Below are 17,158 nucleotides of genomic sequence, written 5' to 3'. Positions count from 1 at the left end.
GCCTTGCGCTAGGCTAAGATATCTGCCTCTCGGAGATGAAGCGTGGATTGGATATTTCGAGTACGTAAGAGGAAGTCAGTATCAGCACGTTCCCGTGAGTAAGCGGGACGGAGAACGAGTGAACAGGCCGAATGCCTGCGGGGACGCGTTTACCTACAATCCAACGGCGAGGAGAGATCTGCTTTCAGTCCTGCAAGTAGTAGCTCAGCTGAACAAATACGGACAGGCTTGAGGCTATGGTGTGCTGACTGCAGCCTGGCCAATAAGCGTTCTTCGATGGGAAGCTGGTGAACAAAGATTCAGCTCGCCGCAGAGCTTGTCAAGCCCAAAGCGCTGCGTCAAGTCAGTCTGATCGGGGTATGGTTACGCCCTTCTGACGGTGGAGCTGATCGGAGATTGTGGGAACAATTTTGTCTCTATTCGTATAGATGCCTGTTGTGCTGCTTTGCTCTAAGTTCGAGCCATCTGGCTGGATAGAGTGTCTGTTCAGCCAGCCACCCCTTCGTTGCTTCGAGCTGAAGAGTTGTGCTTACTGCAAGGCATTTTCGGTGGCATATCGACTCGTTTGGAGCTCAGTCCCGGTGGCTTCGCTTCGGAGCCTGCCGAACCGCGGGTAAGGGGATGTTCCAGTAGGAGAGGAGGAGGAGAGAGTGAACATTAGGAAGACGGTGGGGAACCCAAATCAACCGAAATCAAGCACGCTGGGACCGTTGGTTGAGTATAAACTTGACGAAAAACAAACACACAAGTGAGATCGTGTAATTATCAAAGAAACATCATACACAAAGGTCCCTGACCTACAACTGACCACCCGAGAAGAAAAAAGTGCGGCTCATCATTGCAACATGAAGCTCAAGAGTGTCCTCAGGCGAGCAACTTAGTCACTGCGGAAGAGTGACACGGAAAACTAGAACCTGGGAATCCACTTCATAGCCGATTGCATCCTTAAAATGAAATTCCCCAAAATTCATTCGCCCATCCTGAGTGATGAAGTCGTTGTCGCTAAAGCAAAACATGAGATACTCCTTGCTATCATTGCTACCCTGAGAACCATCGCCCTTCGGCTCTACTGGCACGAGGGAGATAGACTCCCATTTCTCATTCAATAGCCATTCATCCTGTGGTCCGCCGTTGTGCAACTTGAATTTTCTGAGCTCAGATTCGTCATTGATGTTGACAAATCCGCAATACTCTGCAGGAACGATGCCACTGACTAGTCCGCCGTTCTGATCCGCAATCGCCCCAGTAGCGTGGTCGTACTCGTCAGACTTGATGTCTGTGGCCTGGCTGATATCGAATATGTCCACTTGGCGATACTTCGATTTCGATTCCCCATTCTCGGATCCGCGGCCCGCATTCGAGTCTCTAGCGAGGATGAGGAACTGCTTGTCGCCCACATAGAGGATGTCGGACTGTCCAGCAGCCTTGTCTTCATCGTACAGTGGCAGCCGCACGACGTACTCATGGGCATATGCTGCATCTCCAGCTTCAGGGATGTCGTATTCGATCAAACGAGCGTGCCTGCGCGTCTTCCTTCTCTTGCCCCCTTCCTGGTTCAGCGCGGATTGCAGAAGTGCATACAGCTTCTTTCCGTCGTGCGAGATGGTGAGACCTTCGAAGCCTTGGTTGTTGCCGCGTCCGGAGTCAGGATCCTCTGGACGAATTTGTGCGACTTCCGCCTTTCGATCGAAGATAGAGAGTGAAGCGGACGAAAAGCTCACGGTCCCATTCCGACGGGGGATGTACGCATCAGGCGGGCGTATGGCCTGCAACATTTTCCCGGTGGGGGAGAATTTGTAGATGTGCGGGCCGTATTCGTCGCTGACCCAAAACGTGCCATTGGAGCCAAGAACGAGGCCTTCGCTGTCGACAGCTATACGGTGACCTCCCGGCCCTGCTTCTCCGAAGCCGTCTCCTGTATACTTTGCCGCGGGTAGAGGTAGATCTGGAAATTCCGGATAGGAAAGCTGCCCATTTGCATCAAGGCCTGTAGTGGGAGTATCGTCTGGGCCAGTGAAAAGAACTGTGTCCAGATATCTGAGCTGAAGATTTGGCTCTGAGGGATTCTCCGCTGTCGCATCCGGTTTTAGGGTTAACTTCAACCCAATCTTGTGGACGCGATTCTGGAAGTTGACCGTGCCCTCTCTGTTCCTGTCGACATCTCTTAGCAGTGGGTCAAATAAAGGGCTCATCACGTACCATCCGCGGTCAGGCAAACACCAGGCGACGCCTCTGTAAGTTCCATCTCCGCTCTTCTCCCACGAGGATTGGTCAATAACAACTGAGCTGCCTATGCCTCCCAGCGTATCTCCAAATTTGTCTCGTGCAACGGAAGGGATCAGCCCATAGCCAACGAGACCGTGACGATCGTACGTCTTTCCGTTGCAAACCACACTGCTCGCCATTGTTTTTACGAGTAGTTGAAAGCAAGGCTGGTTGGGCTCTTGCAGTGATCTTCGAATACTTATTGAAGTTTTCAGAGTGAGGGGAAGCCTTGGGCGCTGGTGAAAGCATCAACCCACGAGCATCTGTTCCTTCCTTGTAGAGGCCGCGCAGATGTCTCCGTCCATTCCAGTCTCTTGACCTGGGCGTGGCGCTTCAAATTCCACTATGTGTCATTGATTGACGTCCTTAAGCATAGCAGCACACCGAGATAGGACAATGCCTGGCCTCAAAAGTGGCCAGCGGCAGAGCCTTGTTCCTCTGTTCCATCAGCCTCAGCGTCGCTGTCCACAACGAAGAGCTCTCAGCATCCATCGAACCTAGGCAGAAATGATCAGGCGAACCAGCCATTCGTATGGCTTGACTGCCTCGGCTCCAGCAATCTATTACTGGCCAGGCAATCGTCCTGCTGCTCAGAATGGAAAGCTGAAAGGTTGTCGTTGACATGGCCTAGCGGCTTGACATTCAAGAGATGGTGTTGTCAGGTGCCTGAGAAACGAATCTGACCTCAGCAGCCAGGCCCGGAGGTCGGTGCGCGGATGCCAAGCTTCACCCGAAAATCTTGGGTTATGTATATCTGACGACTCGGCGTTGAGATACACTTTGTTGTAAAGGAGGCGCAAGCGATTTCCAGTAAACTCCTAAGTAATATATCGATTGTGCCGACATCTATATTCGTCAGATCGCCGAGTCTTGTAGGACAAGGCATCGATGCTTACCTGCCTGTTATGCGCCTTCTTGTTCTACTTCCAGACACCTTCCTTCTCATCCGTCAGCCTAGCCGGAGTGCTGAACGTCCCGTCTGACGACGTTGCTGGCAGCTTTTCAGAGACTCTAGGACGTGAGATTGGGCCGATCGTGTGCAGGACATTGCCCTCCATCTTTCAGCCGTTCCACCATTGATGCTGAGTTACAGGAACCTGGGAGATGATTCCGGGCTGTGAAGCAGTAGGCTTTTCCCAACTCGAAGGACTCGGTGATGCCTCTGAACGAGGTAGAGCTGACTGAAAGAAGTGACTCCTGGGCCGCTCTGCTGTTCTTTCTTTCCATCAGCTGGTCTTGAACCTGGTAAAGACCGAACAGACCGAGCCAACAGCTATGGAGCAGATGACTGTCGACATTGCAATATGGCATGGGCCACGGGACGGTGAGAATGGACGTCGCGGAGGCTTCCACTCAAAGTCGCGGTTGAAATACGACACAACTTTTCATCCCACTGTAACCCTTAACCCGCGTTTGTGTGGGCTGGATAGAAGGCTGACACCCCAAGAATGTCGGGGCTGAAGGAAGTAGGCAAATCCAGGCTTTTCAGGCCAGCCAATCTCGAGGCAGTTTCATGCAACGGGTTGATAAGTATGATAGCTGAGGCTGAAGCCCGTATACACTGTATCAAGGATCCTGGTTCTCCAGATACAGATATATAAAGCGTAGTAATATCAGGCAATCCATCTGTTTCCGTTTCTCCAGAAGTCATTGAGTCTTACCATCTCTGCACTTCAACTCAAGCAAACGCAAGCTTCTTCTTCAATCCCTACTAAAGATACACTTTCCCTCAATTCTTGCTCCTACTATGTCTGAAGTCAAGCGAAATTTCATTTGCGGCTTCGTGCCTCCTTACGTTCTCGAGGCCATAGCCGGCTCTGCGTCCGTTCCAGAAGAGTCTCGTATCGCCTGCCGGTACACATTGACGCATGCTTCAACTTATGCTGATCAACGTCATGAGTTGTGTACTCATGCTCATGTTAGTTCTCTTCCCCACTGAGACCAGTTCATCCCCCAACACATTCTCGAAGCAATCGCTCACTCTAAAAAGGCCCCCGCCCAAGCCCAGCAAACAGAGCAGCAAACTCTGAAGCCGGCAGGCGGTGAGCTTGTGGCGGTGCAAAGAAAGATCTACGACTGCAAACAAACCGCAAACCGTCCCGGAACGCTTGCGAGATCTGAGGGACAAGTGCGTGGTAAGGACCGCCAAGTCAACAACTGCTACGATGGATTCAAAATCACCCACGATTTTTTCTACAAGGCTTTTGGCCGCAAGTCCCTTGATAATCAAGGGATGCCCCTCGTTGCTAGCGTCCACTTCAACCCGGCCAGCGAACCGAACGGGTACAACAACGCCTTCTGGGACGGCAACAAGAACCAGATGGTTTTCGGCGACGGCGACCACATCGCCTTTGACTATCTCACCGACTCGCTGGACGTGATTGCTCACGAGCTGAGCCACGGTTTTGTCCAATACTCCTCGCCGCTTATGTACTATTGGCAATCTGGAGCCTTGAACGAGTCCTGCGCTGACATCTTCGGCTCTATGGTCGAGCAGTGGCATATGCGTCAGACTGCCGATGAAGCGGATTGGATCCTTGGGCAGACGCTGTTCCCGGTGTCGTTCACGGGCGCTGCGTTGCGATCCCTCAAGGCCGGCAAGGCATATACCAACGACCCCGTCCTCGGCACTGACCCACAGCCAAAGCACATGCGCGATATCTATACCGAAGATAGAGACCTGAAAGGTGTCCATATTAACTCGGGGATTCCAAACCATGCATTCTATCTGGCTGCAAAGCGTCTTGGGGGTTATTCCTGGGAAAAGGCTGGGAAGGTGTGGTACAAGACAATGCTCTCTGGCAGGATACCGTGGGAATGCAAATTTGCAGAATTCGCCGCAGTCACGGTTGAGGTTGCTGAGCAAGAATTTCCCAATGACGCATCCGTGAAGGATGCGATCCGTGATGCGTGGGACAAGGTCGGAGTTGTTATCGGCAGTGCGACTGCGAGTCTTTAATTTTTTACATTGTCGCGAAGCCGCTTACTCTTATGGACACCAATTTGTATCAGCGATGTGCGAACGCTTACATGGTTTCGTAAAAAATCCACAAGAGCCGAGAGCTAATACTTAATACGCTGAATCCCTTAATAAGTGATGAAGTTGATAATTGTACGTGATATAACTGCGCTCCGCGCTGCTACCGTGCTACTGCACCTCCAATATCAAGAAACTACAGATAGGGCCTCACATGGAAGCGCTGAGCTGGGTTGCGATAGGGGAGAAACTTTCTCCCCTATCGCAACCCAGAGCAGCTGAGACGCAGGCGACGTGTGACAAGAACGCGAAACCCTCAAGAGAAACTCTAGTCTCAATGTCTCGACCAATCGTATCTAGAATTTGCGACTCTCCATTGTGCGCAACCGCCTCTCCTTCGCGTTGCTCCGCGGTGATCATGGAATGAGATTTGGTAATTGTTTTAAAAGCCACTCTGGAGAAAACTTGCCGTGCTGATGTACTGATGTAAATAAGGCAACTGAACTCGGGCGCGCTGAGGCTATCTAGCGTGTCATGGTTGAAGAATATGAGCATCATCGTGATTGACTTCGAGGAAAGCTTCTCCTGATAAGCGCAGGCTGTAAGCATTAGCATGAGCAAGAAAAATTTGCCTAGCGATATCCGAACTTCCAAAGAATGTCAGTGAACGCTTCCATTCCGTCCGCGATGGATATCACAACCTAGTAACTGACCCGCCGCCATCTCATAGCCTTTTCAGCTTTGCCTCACGAGCCACGATCCTCCATCAATTGCTTCAATTGCTGCTCGTGCCGCTCGATAGCCTGACGTTGGTCTCCCAACATCTTCTCCAAGTTCTCGACCATTGAAGTAAGCCCCGCATTGCGCACTTGCAAGCTGTCGATAACACCCGCGAAGGCGCTCTCTTTCGACTCCTTGTCTTTTCGGAGCTCGGTGATCTCGGTCATCACCCGAGCTAGCTCGTTCTCCATTTCGGCACTCGTTCCGGGAAGCTGAGAGTAAAGCGAGAGCGCGAAATGAGAGGGCGGCAAAGAAACGTTGCTTCTGCAACGCGTATTAGTACTGGGCTTGCACGACAAGTGCATGTGGGTGGGTTGGTACCCCTGTGCTCTTTTTTGTAGCACTAAGCACCACGGCAGCTCTGAGACGAGTTCGTAGGCCGATGACTGGTGCCTCTCCGGCGGTTTGGGAAAGCTCGGGGCTGGCCAGATGCTCAGTAAGATGGAACTGACTTTAGGTTGATCCTGAGATTCTCTGAGACCGGTGAGGATTCTTCGATTTCAAGTACTCGAATACCTTATCTTGAAAATCCACCTCGCGGCATGGGATCTTAGTAAGCGGATTCTTGGCACATGCACCATCCTGTAACGTTCTGCAGTGGCAACACGTGGGCGTGCAGATCGCAGAATCAAACAAAATAAATTAATTGACACCTGATCGTTCTCGGGTCCAGCACCATATCCATTGGGCCTTTCTTACATGACATAGCGCTGAAGGATACCGATGGTTCATAGCTGGGGTCGCGTAGGCGTCCCACGTGACGAAACACGCCTGTACCTACCCCTGTCTGCCTGCCTGCCACTCAGGTCAACGACGTATCTGGTGCTGTCTGTTGTCCACCTCGTAATCAAATGCAACACCACGACTGTAGCTTTGCGAAACTATTGAGAGGGCTAAGAGGGAAACAGTGCAACATATTAAACGGCCAAATAGCAAAGACACTGTGACGAAAATTAATGAAGCCTTATTAAGAACTATGAGACTCAAGCTGCAATTCGGAGACGAGAAACACAACTGAGGGCTAAGAGGCTGTGGTGGCATCAACCTAGATATGTTCTCCGTATGCCGTGCGAAGGTAGGCAGGTATTGGGCTTTGGAAGATTATTGCGGGTGACACGGTCGAATTTGCGTTGAGAGTTGCGTCTTGGTTGAGATAGTCGACATGGTACCGACACGAGTACATGTGCTAGATTATGCTGGTGTCTGGGAAGCGTTCGAATCTGGTGGCTGGATCATAGATGGGTTGCCGCCAGGCGCAAGACCACTAACGGCTGGAGTCGTAGCAGAGCCAGGTTAAAGAACAACTAGGCATCCTCGGACGAATAGCGTGCGAAACAAATTGGTACCCGGAAACTATGTTGTCGATAGCGTTATGATGAGTCATTGCCGCACGGTAAACATAGCAACTGAGAGCAGCGACCGCTTCCTCAACTGATGTTCACTCCCAGATACGTGCCGTCCAGATGAGTAAACTGTTCCGCCAAAGTGATGCAGGAAAGCCGCATACGATGTTGCATAAGGTTGGCTGAGTGTCGGGACCCTTTAGCGGGAAGTGCTCGAAGGTGTGATCGTCAGGAACCCCTTTTCTTGGCCGCAGCTTGGAGACATCTTATTCGTTGTGTTTCTCCGCTGCAAGCCTTCTAACTTCCCTGACAAGCTGGCAGTTCTCGCACTCTTCCCCATCAACGTAGTTGGTATGATCCTGACGGTCGGGGCAGTTTCGTGGATCTGTCTTGTGCTTGTTGGCCGAATCGCATGGAGTCATAACGAATCGAAAGTTATGAGGACTGCCGCAACATTTCCAGAGGTGTGTGGTGATCCAACACATACTCTGTATTGGTGGAAGCGGCTGGCCTTGTTGGTGCTGATGAAGGCCGCCGGAGGCTATGGGTTGGAGTTTTCGTTGCTGGTTGGATAGGGGCACCATCGGGTACGGGGTGGTAGAATCGCGGACGGCTGAGATAAGACAGAGAAGCGACTTTAGTATTCGACGGCTAGCGAGAAGGGATGCAGCGAAAGATTGCAGGACAAAGGAAGCGACCTGGAGCGTTGTTCAGCGATGAGGGTGCAAAAGCGTCGCGGATCAGGATGCAGCAAACGACGATCGAAGCGTATCAAAGATTGGGGTAGGCGATAGATACTCGTTGAGGATGATTCGCTCTGCAGTCTGGTCAATTCAGGAGAGGGAGATATATATCAAACCTTTCAAGCCGACTCCACTCTCCCACATGACGCTCAAAGGTAGCATCTCCAATAAGGCTTCCGCGTCCGCACCCCTCACGGTCCCTGTTCGGGAATATCGACAAGATTCAGGGCTGGCCGCTTTGTTGGAAAATCTCTGCCGCTGTGCCAGGGTCGATCCTGAAGAGGGTGAAGACATTGTTGCGGACTTGAGATGCTGCTGATGAGGAGTAGTGCAGCTGTTCACTTGAGAGGCTGCACAGCCATTGCAGCAAGGGTGTCAGTTCACGGTGACAACTCCGAATCGGACAGCCGGAGCAAGCTCCGGTAGGGCTGTCAACACGGTCTCATTTGACGCTGGGAGCTTGGCATGAGCCTATGGCCACCCATGAACATGCAGACTGAACTGATGTCGAACAAACAGCGTGCCGTTCTCCAACCATGACCCGTAGACGCTCCCCTTAAGTCAGGCGTCGACAGGGAGACGAAAGTTTAGTCGCACAAGAATCCTCCTTCTGCAGCCATTCCCGATTCAAGCCAGAGGCCTAGGTGCCCCCACAGGAGTATTCGAGACGGCAAGATCGTCCATCGGTCGGCCGTGTTTGGTCTGTGAGGGTCTTCTCCTCGTACACGCTTGCAGAAGTTCGCGCAGCTAAAAGAGCACCTAATTGTTATGTGAGATATGAGCGCCACCTGGACTAGTGGTCTCCTTCTGCTGTTTTGTGACTATGTTCCATCTTTTTGCGGGATAGTTGGAGGGGAACTATTGCTATGGATTATTAGACTCTAAATGTGCCTCCTTAAATTGCCTGATTTGAAAGCCTGCTCTTATTCCCACCAGTAATATCGAATGAGTGTCAAAGGCGCCTCTGAGATGTGGCAATCCTGCTGTTGTCGTGAGCGGAGAGCATCTACGATTCCCTTTTGCTACGCTCGGGAGATATCACCGGTCAGCCTGATCCTTGCAGAGGTCGAGAGCGCTGCATTCGTCCGACAGGTCCAGTAGCGGTACGAACGCCGTGATACCCAACGAAAACGCTCGGCGCGACGAGTGGGACAATAGGACAATGGCGCGGTGGTCTTGCATAGCAGAAGAAGCCATCGCAAGTTGTCAAGTCAAGCTCAAGAGAAAGGATGTTATTGACGGACACGCCCAAGCACGTGACTGTCAGCGCACGTGATCGTTAGCTGAAGCCTTCTAAGGCTCACTTCAGCTAGGCAGATCGATTCAATATATCCCTGAGTGAGTATGTTAGGGAAAACCACTGACCAGTGCGAGCTATCAAGCAAAGACACACCAATGCACGGTATGCCATTTTCTCCTTGTCCATGGCCGAATCCTTTCCACTGAAACCCAGCCTCAACGTGCGTCTATAACTCTTTACTTCACAACATGTTGTGGTAATGTTATTTTCTTGTCTTGGCCTACCATACAGATATCCCTTCTCTACTAGAATTGGCATGCTGTGTGGCTTTCCCTCAATGAACAAGATCATGATTTACAAGCAGCGGGTTCTGCGCTCCGTGCTCGTCACCACACAAAGCTTGCTGCTGCAGCAGCTGCGGCATCTTGACCGCCGTCCCCTCCTTCAGATACAGTACGAGCCGGAACGCCGTGTTGCCGTTGAGATAATAACGATGCAGGCGCTTGCTCCGCAAAAAGCCAAGCCGCTCGTACAGCTTCAGGGACGCGGTGTTCGTGACTTCAGTCTCGAGCACGACCTAGATGGAATGAGTAAACCAGCTAGCGATTTGGGGTTGAACGGGATGGGGAATTGCTCACCTCATCCGCATCTCGCGCCGCCATGGCATCGATGGCCATTTTCACCAGCCGTGTTGCAATACCTTGCCCCCTATATCCCTCCTGTACGGCCAGCATGGCGATATAGCCTCTAAATGTTCCGCTGCGGTGATCCTCCAGCTTCGAAACGACGACGCCGATGAGCTTGTTCGAGGCATCGAGAGCCTGTAGCTCTGGTCAACCCTATCCCTGAAAACATCGGATTGTAAAGCCGGACATGCTGGCAGATATATCGTACCATGTAACAGAGGTTCCCCCATTGATACAGGAAGTAGCGGTAGACGTAGATGCTGTAGGGCTCGGAGAGATCTTTGGAGATCAGCTGCCGGATCGCGGGGAGGAATTCCGCTTCTTTCGTGCCATCGTACTGCTCGTAGCGCAGGTCGGCAGACGCTGGCGCGGCATCGCTCATATCCAGCTTTCGTGATGTGATGCGAAGGGCAGGAGGGTCGCTGTTGAGGCTCAAAGTTTATGGTGCGGGAGAGGCAGGGGGGTGGAACGGGACATCGGGCATGACGCAGATGCAGGTCCGAGCAACAACTTGGAACACGCATGTGAAAAGCTTCAGACTTTTGATTTCTGAGGTCGAACATTAGCATCTGGTATTGTTTGTAAAAGCTTACATTACTGCGCTTACCTCCAGACAGATGCGCTCGTAATGTCCTTCCTGCGCCGCCGCATCCTGAGTGATCCTTCATCCAGCGAACCATCTCGCGACGCGAGCCCAGCACGAGATAATGAAGACGAAGGCGACAATGGAAGCAGCAGAGATGATAAGGACGAGGAATACAAGATCATACCCGCGAGCAAGCTCCAGAAGCTTCAAAAGCTTACTAAGAAAAAGTCCTCCAGCAAGCGGCGAAATGTCTGGATCTTCGGGCTGGGGGGCCTATTCGGTATCCTACTGGCGGTCTTCTTCGCCGGCAACAGCGACATGGTTGACCTAGCATCGCTGACGGACCTGAATCTGGACTCGATCCTCGACGTGCTGCCCGCGGGGCTGGTCAAGGATGCGCAGGCCCTGCAGGTATGTATCTACAGCTCGCGAGGACGAAGCAAGAGCTTACGCTTACGGTAGTGGCATCCCTAGAAACACGAACGTGACGCCGTAAACTACGATTCTTTTTCCGTGGGACTGCACGCGCAATCGCAAGGCATCAAGGCCACGCACCCGGTAATCATGATTCCCGGCGTCATCAGCACAGGGCTCGAAAGCTGGGGCACGGCGGAGGAATCACGGCAGTATTTCAGGAAGCGGTTGTGGGGCAGCTGGAGCATGATGCGGGCATTGGTGCTGGACAAGGCGAGCTGGAAGCGGCACATCATGCTGGACAAGTACACGGGGCTGGATCCGCCGGGCATCAAACTGCGTGCCGCGCAAGGCTTTGACGCCGCGGACTTCTTTATCACGGGATACTGGATCTGGAACAAGATCCTCGAGAACCTAGCTACAATCGGGTACGATCCGACGAATGCATTTACGGCTGCGTACGACTGGAGACTCACGTACATGAACTATGAGAAGCGCGACCAGTACTTCACGCGCCTGAAGGCGCATATTGAAATCGCGGTCCGCATCTCAAACAAGAAGGTCGTCCTGCTTAGCCACAGCATGGGCTCGCAGGTCCTGTACTACTTCTTCCACTGGGTCGAAGCGGAAGGCTATGGCGACGGCGGATTCGGCTGGGTGGACGCCCACGTCGACTCCTGGATCAACATCAGCGGCTGCATGTTGGGCGCCTTGAAGGGCATGCCTGCCGTGCTCTCCGGCGAAATGAAAGATACAGCTCAGCTAAACGCCTTCGCCGTCTACGGCCTCGAGAAGTTCCTCTCCCGCTCTGAGCGTGCTGACATCTTCCGCGCTATGCCCGGCATCTCCAGCATGCTTCCCATCGGCGGCGACGCCGTGTGGGGCAACCGAACATGGGCGCCCGACGACACTCCCGGCCAGAACGTCAGCTACGGGACTTTCATCAATTTCCGCGACTACAACAGCACGGCCAATTCTCCTGCCAACTTAACCGTCGAGGAGTCGCTCCCCTTCCTCTTCTCCCACTCCGAGTCCTGGTACCGTAACGCCGTGCAAGCCGCCTACTCCTACGGCGTCGCGCACACCCGCGCCGAAGTCGAGCGCAACCAGCAAATTCCATCTAAATGGGTAAATCCGCTCGAGACGCGCCTGCCGCTGGCGCCAAACCTTAAGATCTACTGCTTCTACGGCATCGGGAAGCCGACGGAGCGGGCGTACTTTTACCGCGAGGATAACGATCCGGCGTCGACGATTAACGTGACTATTGACACAAGCGTATCCGCTAATAATGCGGACCGGGGTGTCGTATTGGGAGAGGGGGATGGGACGGTGAATCTGTTGAGTAGCGGGTATATGTGCACGAAGGGATGGAAGATGAAGAGGTACAATCCGGCGGGGGTAAAGGTCACGGTATATGAGATGCCGCATGAGCCGGATAGGTTTAGTCCGAGGGGAGGGCCGAATACTGGTAAGGGGCTCTGTTGAATCTTATTAAGGTATAGCACGTGATCAGCATTGCTCACAGTCGAACTAGGCGACCACGTTGACATTCTCGGCCGCTCTTCCCTAAACGACCTAATCCTACGAGTCGCTGGCGGTAAAGGCGAACTCATCAATGAGACGATCCACTCCAATATCCGCGAGTACGCGGACAAGGTCAAGATATGGGATGACGAGACGTGATGCGGTGAGCATGGGGTCGTGTTTCTCTAGAAGCATTGCAGGCGTACTGGGGTGTCTGGATCTGCATAGGAGGATTTATGACATGTATGTCGCATGGGAAGTTTCTCTTTACACTTACAAAAAAAGATACAAGTCCGCTCGTGCTCGTCTTCTACATAGGAAACTGCTGTGGTTAGCATGAAATCGGAACTGCCAGGCGATACAAAGATGTGGCAATGGACTTTTTACATGGTCCTTGCACGGTTATGCCGAGAGTGCGAGCTTGAGGAGTTTGTTTACCATGGCCCCAGCCTCAGCCTCAGCCCGAAATACAATCTCTGTATCCAGTTGAGATTGTTACTCTTCAAGCGGGCGATTTTCGTTCCATCGCGGAGCACCTTCAGCTCTGTACTTGAGTACTAGTTACGCCAGAGGAAGCCATACATCTTGGCGACGGTCATGCCGCGCGAGCTGGACACTGCGGCTGTTCGCAACGACAAAAGCAATAGCGAGAAAACCACGTGTGATGGCTACGAAGCATCCTGGCTTGATTGCAGGGGCTGTAAGTGGGTTATTTCCGCCTTGGATGAGTCAAGAGTAGACCGTGTTCGGGTAATCCATCGTCTCTACGAGTAGTTACATACAGTCCTTCTACGCCTCAAAGCCTCTGTATTAGCCTCATGCGGAAAATGTACCCAGGAGGAAGCTCTAGAATATATACATATGCCCCGCCTTAGCCTGTGCTCTCTTCTCTCTCAAGCTTCTTCTTGGGTGAGGCACTACTTGGACTACGGAAAGAAGTCTACTGACCATGGAAGGCGTACAGCTTCAACGTGACCATTTCATCATGCAAGCCATATCTCCGGCTCCTCGGCTCCGTTCAGCTGAAGATTCCCTACATATGCACTCCCATGAAGTGTTCTGGGAAGTATCCATACAGGAGTGGCCGGTATATAGCGGACGCCATTAACAGGAAGAGCAATGGTCTGCCAAATCCGCAACTTCAGTTCCATTCTCGCTCCTGTAGGCTATTCAGCGTTTCAAGAGCTCTATCTACTACCATGCCGGAAAGCGATTTCGCTTGACAAGACCCCTCATGCAGGCTTTAAATAGAGCTCTGTAATAAGTTTATTTTAAGCTTGTTTCTACTATATGAGCGGCCATTTCAGCGAGCAAGGACGACCGAAGTACAGCACGAATAGACCGGTTGGCTCGCTGTTTGAGAACGACACTGCTACATGTGCTAGCATCGGCACAGACAAGCCAGTTGGTCTTCACGATGCAACCGTACGGAACTCATGGCGGAATACACCGAGGCTTCTCAACCCGAACAACAACTTGGTCTCTGTTGCCCTTAACGCTATGAATCATCACATCCGTTCCAGGAGGTTGACCTGACACCTTGGAGTCCTACAGGAGGACAAGATCTCGACTAATTTCAATTAGACATGGACGGTCGAGCAGATGTTGGTTGGCGTTGGTTAAGGAACTCTATGAAACTGCACATCCTAAATACTCGAGTACCAGCATCTTGCGGCAGCTAATACTCAGAACAACACTAGGAGATGCACTCAAGTGCTGCCGGGAACGACCCAACAGTAGCGATATAGCGAACGTTGACTAGGTTTAGCTCTTGTGTCATCGGTCTTTGACCGGCTGCAAGGGCGGTGATACAGCCGGTTGGCAAGCTACTGCATATTCACAACCTCAACGTGCGTTCCCAATTTTTTTTTTCAAAGATTGCCGCCTCGATAGTCATTGCCGGTCCTTTTTGGGTAGCTGGACAACAAACTGCTTCCATCCACGCTGTGATCTTTTGCCAATTCGGGTGGGAGCTTACGGTGATGCTAGATAGCGCGTCAATGTATCTCTGCCGGCAGCTATCGGGCCAGTTTTTGGTTGACGCGATGCTGTCCATAACGTGCTGGCGCCAAACTCGGCAGCACGTTCCAAAGAGATATATCACGTTGACCAGAGAATCTCGCCCGGCGCTGTCTGAGGACAGCTTCCCGATGGCTCTTTGAGCATGCCCTAGTCCAGGTAAGAAAGACGCGTGACGGCTATGGGCTGCAACCTTATCGGTGTTGAACGGTGTGAAGCGCTTGAAGCGGTGGTTCAAATCAGTAGAAGATGCCTGAGCGAGGAGTCCCGAGACTCAGAGACGTATGAACCGCACCGTGTTGACGTGTGCGATGCCCATCAGTGCTCCGGACACAGGATAGAGCGGCGGTTGGAAACCACAGGTTTCACCCTCTGGATATGTTTTTCTGACCAAAAGATATCAAACTCGCATATCCCATTTTATCCATGTAGAGTGGAAGGTAAGGTGAGCTTAGGCAGAAGAAGTGGTAGGGCCCATCTGTTTCGGAGGTACTTTCACTGAATTGAGCACTATGGCGCTGTACAAACTTCAATTTCTTCTTGTCGATTAAGGTCCTTCATCGATTGGCCGTGGTGCCTCATCTTCAGCTAGATTTCTTGGCCTATCTTTGATTAGAGATGACATCACCAGCCGTAATTCCCCGTGTTTGGTGCAACGGACTCTTTGCGGCAGCCTCGATCATGATGGCTAAGGAAGGAGGGAGCTTTGGTGAAACATCCACGGATCTTTCTCGGTGCTGTCGTCAGCCATGCGAACTCGGTGGTGCGATTTCGGTCAAGAAAAATAAGCCACGAGGAGCGAAGGAAGGTGGCTTGGGTAGACGCCCCCCTAAGAGGCTTGTGCAGCATTGATGTGTTGCCGGTTCCGAAATCGGCGAAATCGGGCTTAGCAGCATGGGATTTAGGTATTGTTTTGATGTGGTCGCACGGCTCTGTCAGCACGAGAAGAAGCGAAAGCAGGAGTGAAAGAAGCAACGTTCTAGGCGGTCTTGGATTACTGCGCACAGATAGAATGCAACACCAACGCTGACGCTTGTCGACGTCCGGTCTCCGCAACGTGAGGTGGTTGGGTGCGGGAACCGCGGGCCAGTCCTTATGCTTATCTTTGAGCCGTGCTTGCACGTTAGCGAAGCAATCAGAGCCGGCGATGTCGATCTTTGAAACAAGCCACGGGATCCTTGGAAGGCCCAAGGCCACGTTTCCATGCGCTGGGGACGGCGTGGCTAACTGTTTACGGCGTGGTGCTGCGACCGTTACGGGGAAGTGCCTTGGAACCTTCTCATGGCGCACTGGAAGGCTGTGGTTCCGCGGCTTGTTGTCCTGAAGAAGATTTGGCGTTCAGCTGCTCGAACTTCCAGCTGCTCGATCTCTCGGCGGATTCGGGCGTTCGCCGGCGTCCCTTGCTTCCCCTAGCAAAGTTGACAAGGGGTTTCGTCTCGTTTGATTCACCCGGTAAGCGGGAAGTTACCCGAACCGCCCCTGTCGCCTTGCATTCTGGGCCGAGTCAGCTGGAGGCTTGCAGTGGTTGAGCTTTTAAGCATGATTCTGCTTTTATGCTTATCTCCGGAAAGGTCTAGTTCCGCCTCGGCACGCCTGCACGCGTGTAGAGCCGATCAGATATCGTCTTGGGAGGTTGCCCAGAGGAGGGCGTTGCTTGGCTTCAGACCAGTTCAGCTTCCACGGCCAGATATCCCCGCATTTCTGCCGGATGATGACGACGACACGCGAGAGGTCTGAAGCTCAGAGGAAGGAACCAAGACATGAGCAACAAGCACGTGAAGCGGTGAAAGGCTCATCTACCTACTTACTTATCCAGCAACCGAAAGCGTGGTCGTCGTCGTGCTTGCGCGGCAGACGCTCAAGGAATGGCTGATAGCGATCCTTGCATCATAACATGCTCATGCTCATGTCTATCTCCACAAGCTGAAAGTCCAGACGAGCACGGCCTCGCTTGGCTGAAACTGATGGCTGGGCGATGGCTTGGTCAAGGGCCTGGTGGTCGACTTGCAGCGTCGTGTGGGCCGGATGATTCAAGCCTGGGACCGGCCCAGACGCCGAAGGGCTTGTCGTGATGAGATGTCGGGGATCGGCCAACTTAGCGGCATTTAGAGTTGTGAGGCTAATCGGAGCCGCCTGAGCTTTGCATCCCAATGTCACGAACAGGGCTGCTGGAAGGTTTAGCGAGGTGTGATCATGGCTGATGATGGCAAGAAGAGGAGAGACGGACGGCAGACATCAACACCGTGACAGCCCACATGTGAGCATGTGCTGCAGATCTCCGTCGCTGCTGCGAGCACGCAGAGGCAGAGGCAGAGGCACGCCAAGGGGCGACATACAAGGTTAAGTGATTAAGCTGCTGGGCCGGCGTCAAATGAAAGCTTGTTGCGCCGCGTCAACGGGCTCTATTTCGCTAACCCAGCGCCACGCAAGACTCTTGGTGCCGATCTGCACCCATTCCTTCCGTGAAGGTACTTGAAGCTCTCCGCCTGGATATGAGTATTGCTGTGCGGTACCTTCTGTCGTGCGCTGTCGTGCACCTGCTCACTGCTCTGCACCCTCTGTTCGATAGCTGCCGTCTTGC

At 52.6% G+C, this 17,158-nt stretch overlaps 5 protein-coding genes across 5 annotated transcripts; 2 read left to right on the top strand and 3 right to left on the bottom strand.

The window, feature by feature from the left end:
- Window positions 1-881: 881 nt before the first annotated feature.
- Window positions 882-2,405, bottom strand: W97_03144 (uncharacterized protein; the record flags this gene model as incomplete). The annotated part of the gene is made up of 2 exons (XM_007781043.1): window positions 882-2,151; window positions 2,200-2,405. 2 exons carry the CDS (start codon window positions 2,403-2,405, stop codon window positions 882-884), a joined length of 1,476 nt encoding a protein of 491 aa, XP_007779233.1.
- Window positions 2,406-4,012: 1,607 nt separating this feature from the next.
- W97_03143 (uncharacterized protein) lies at window positions 4,013-5,224 on the top strand (the record flags this gene model as incomplete). The annotated part of the gene is made up of 2 exons (XM_007781042.1): window positions 4,013-4,183; window positions 4,256-5,224. 2 exons carry the CDS (start codon window positions 4,013-4,015, stop codon window positions 5,222-5,224), a joined length of 1,140 nt encoding a protein of 379 aa, XP_007779232.1.
- Window positions 5,225-5,988: 764 nt separating this feature from the next.
- W97_03142 (uncharacterized protein) lies at window positions 5,989-6,213 on the bottom strand (the record flags this gene model as incomplete). The annotated part of the gene is made up of 1 exon (XM_007781041.1): window positions 5,989-6,213. One exon carries the CDS (start codon window positions 6,211-6,213, stop codon window positions 5,989-5,991), a length of 225 nt encoding a protein of 74 aa, XP_007779231.1.
- A 3,469-nt stretch (window positions 6,214-9,682) lies between these two features.
- Window positions 9,683-10,416, bottom strand: W97_03141 (uncharacterized protein; the record flags this gene model as incomplete). Its single annotated transcript, XM_007781040.1, has 3 exons — window positions 9,683-9,925; window positions 9,987-10,169; window positions 10,243-10,416. 3 exons carry the CDS (start codon window positions 10,414-10,416, stop codon window positions 9,683-9,685), a joined length of 600 nt encoding a protein of 199 aa, XP_007779230.1.
- Window positions 10,417-10,662: 246 nt separating this feature from the next.
- W97_03140 (phospholipid:diacylglycerol acyltransferase) lies at window positions 10,663-12,717 on the top strand (the record flags this gene model as incomplete). Its single annotated transcript, XM_007781039.1, has 3 exons — window positions 10,663-11,031; window positions 11,095-12,502; window positions 12,569-12,717. The coding sequence occupies 3 exons, from the start codon at window positions 10,663-10,665 to the stop codon at window positions 12,715-12,717; spliced, it is 1,926 nt and encodes a 641-aa protein (XP_007779229.1).
- Between the last annotated feature and the right edge of the window lie 4,441 nt (window positions 12,718-17,158).

The sequence above is a fragment of the Coniosporium apollinis genome, assembly GCF_000281105.1.
Source record: "Coniosporium apollinis CBS 100218 chromosome Unknown supercont1.12, whole genome shotgun sequence".
NCBI lineage: Eukaryota > Fungi > Ascomycota > Dothideomycetes > Coniosporium > Coniosporium apollinis.
This window is presented reverse-complemented; position numbering and strand designations above follow the sequence as displayed.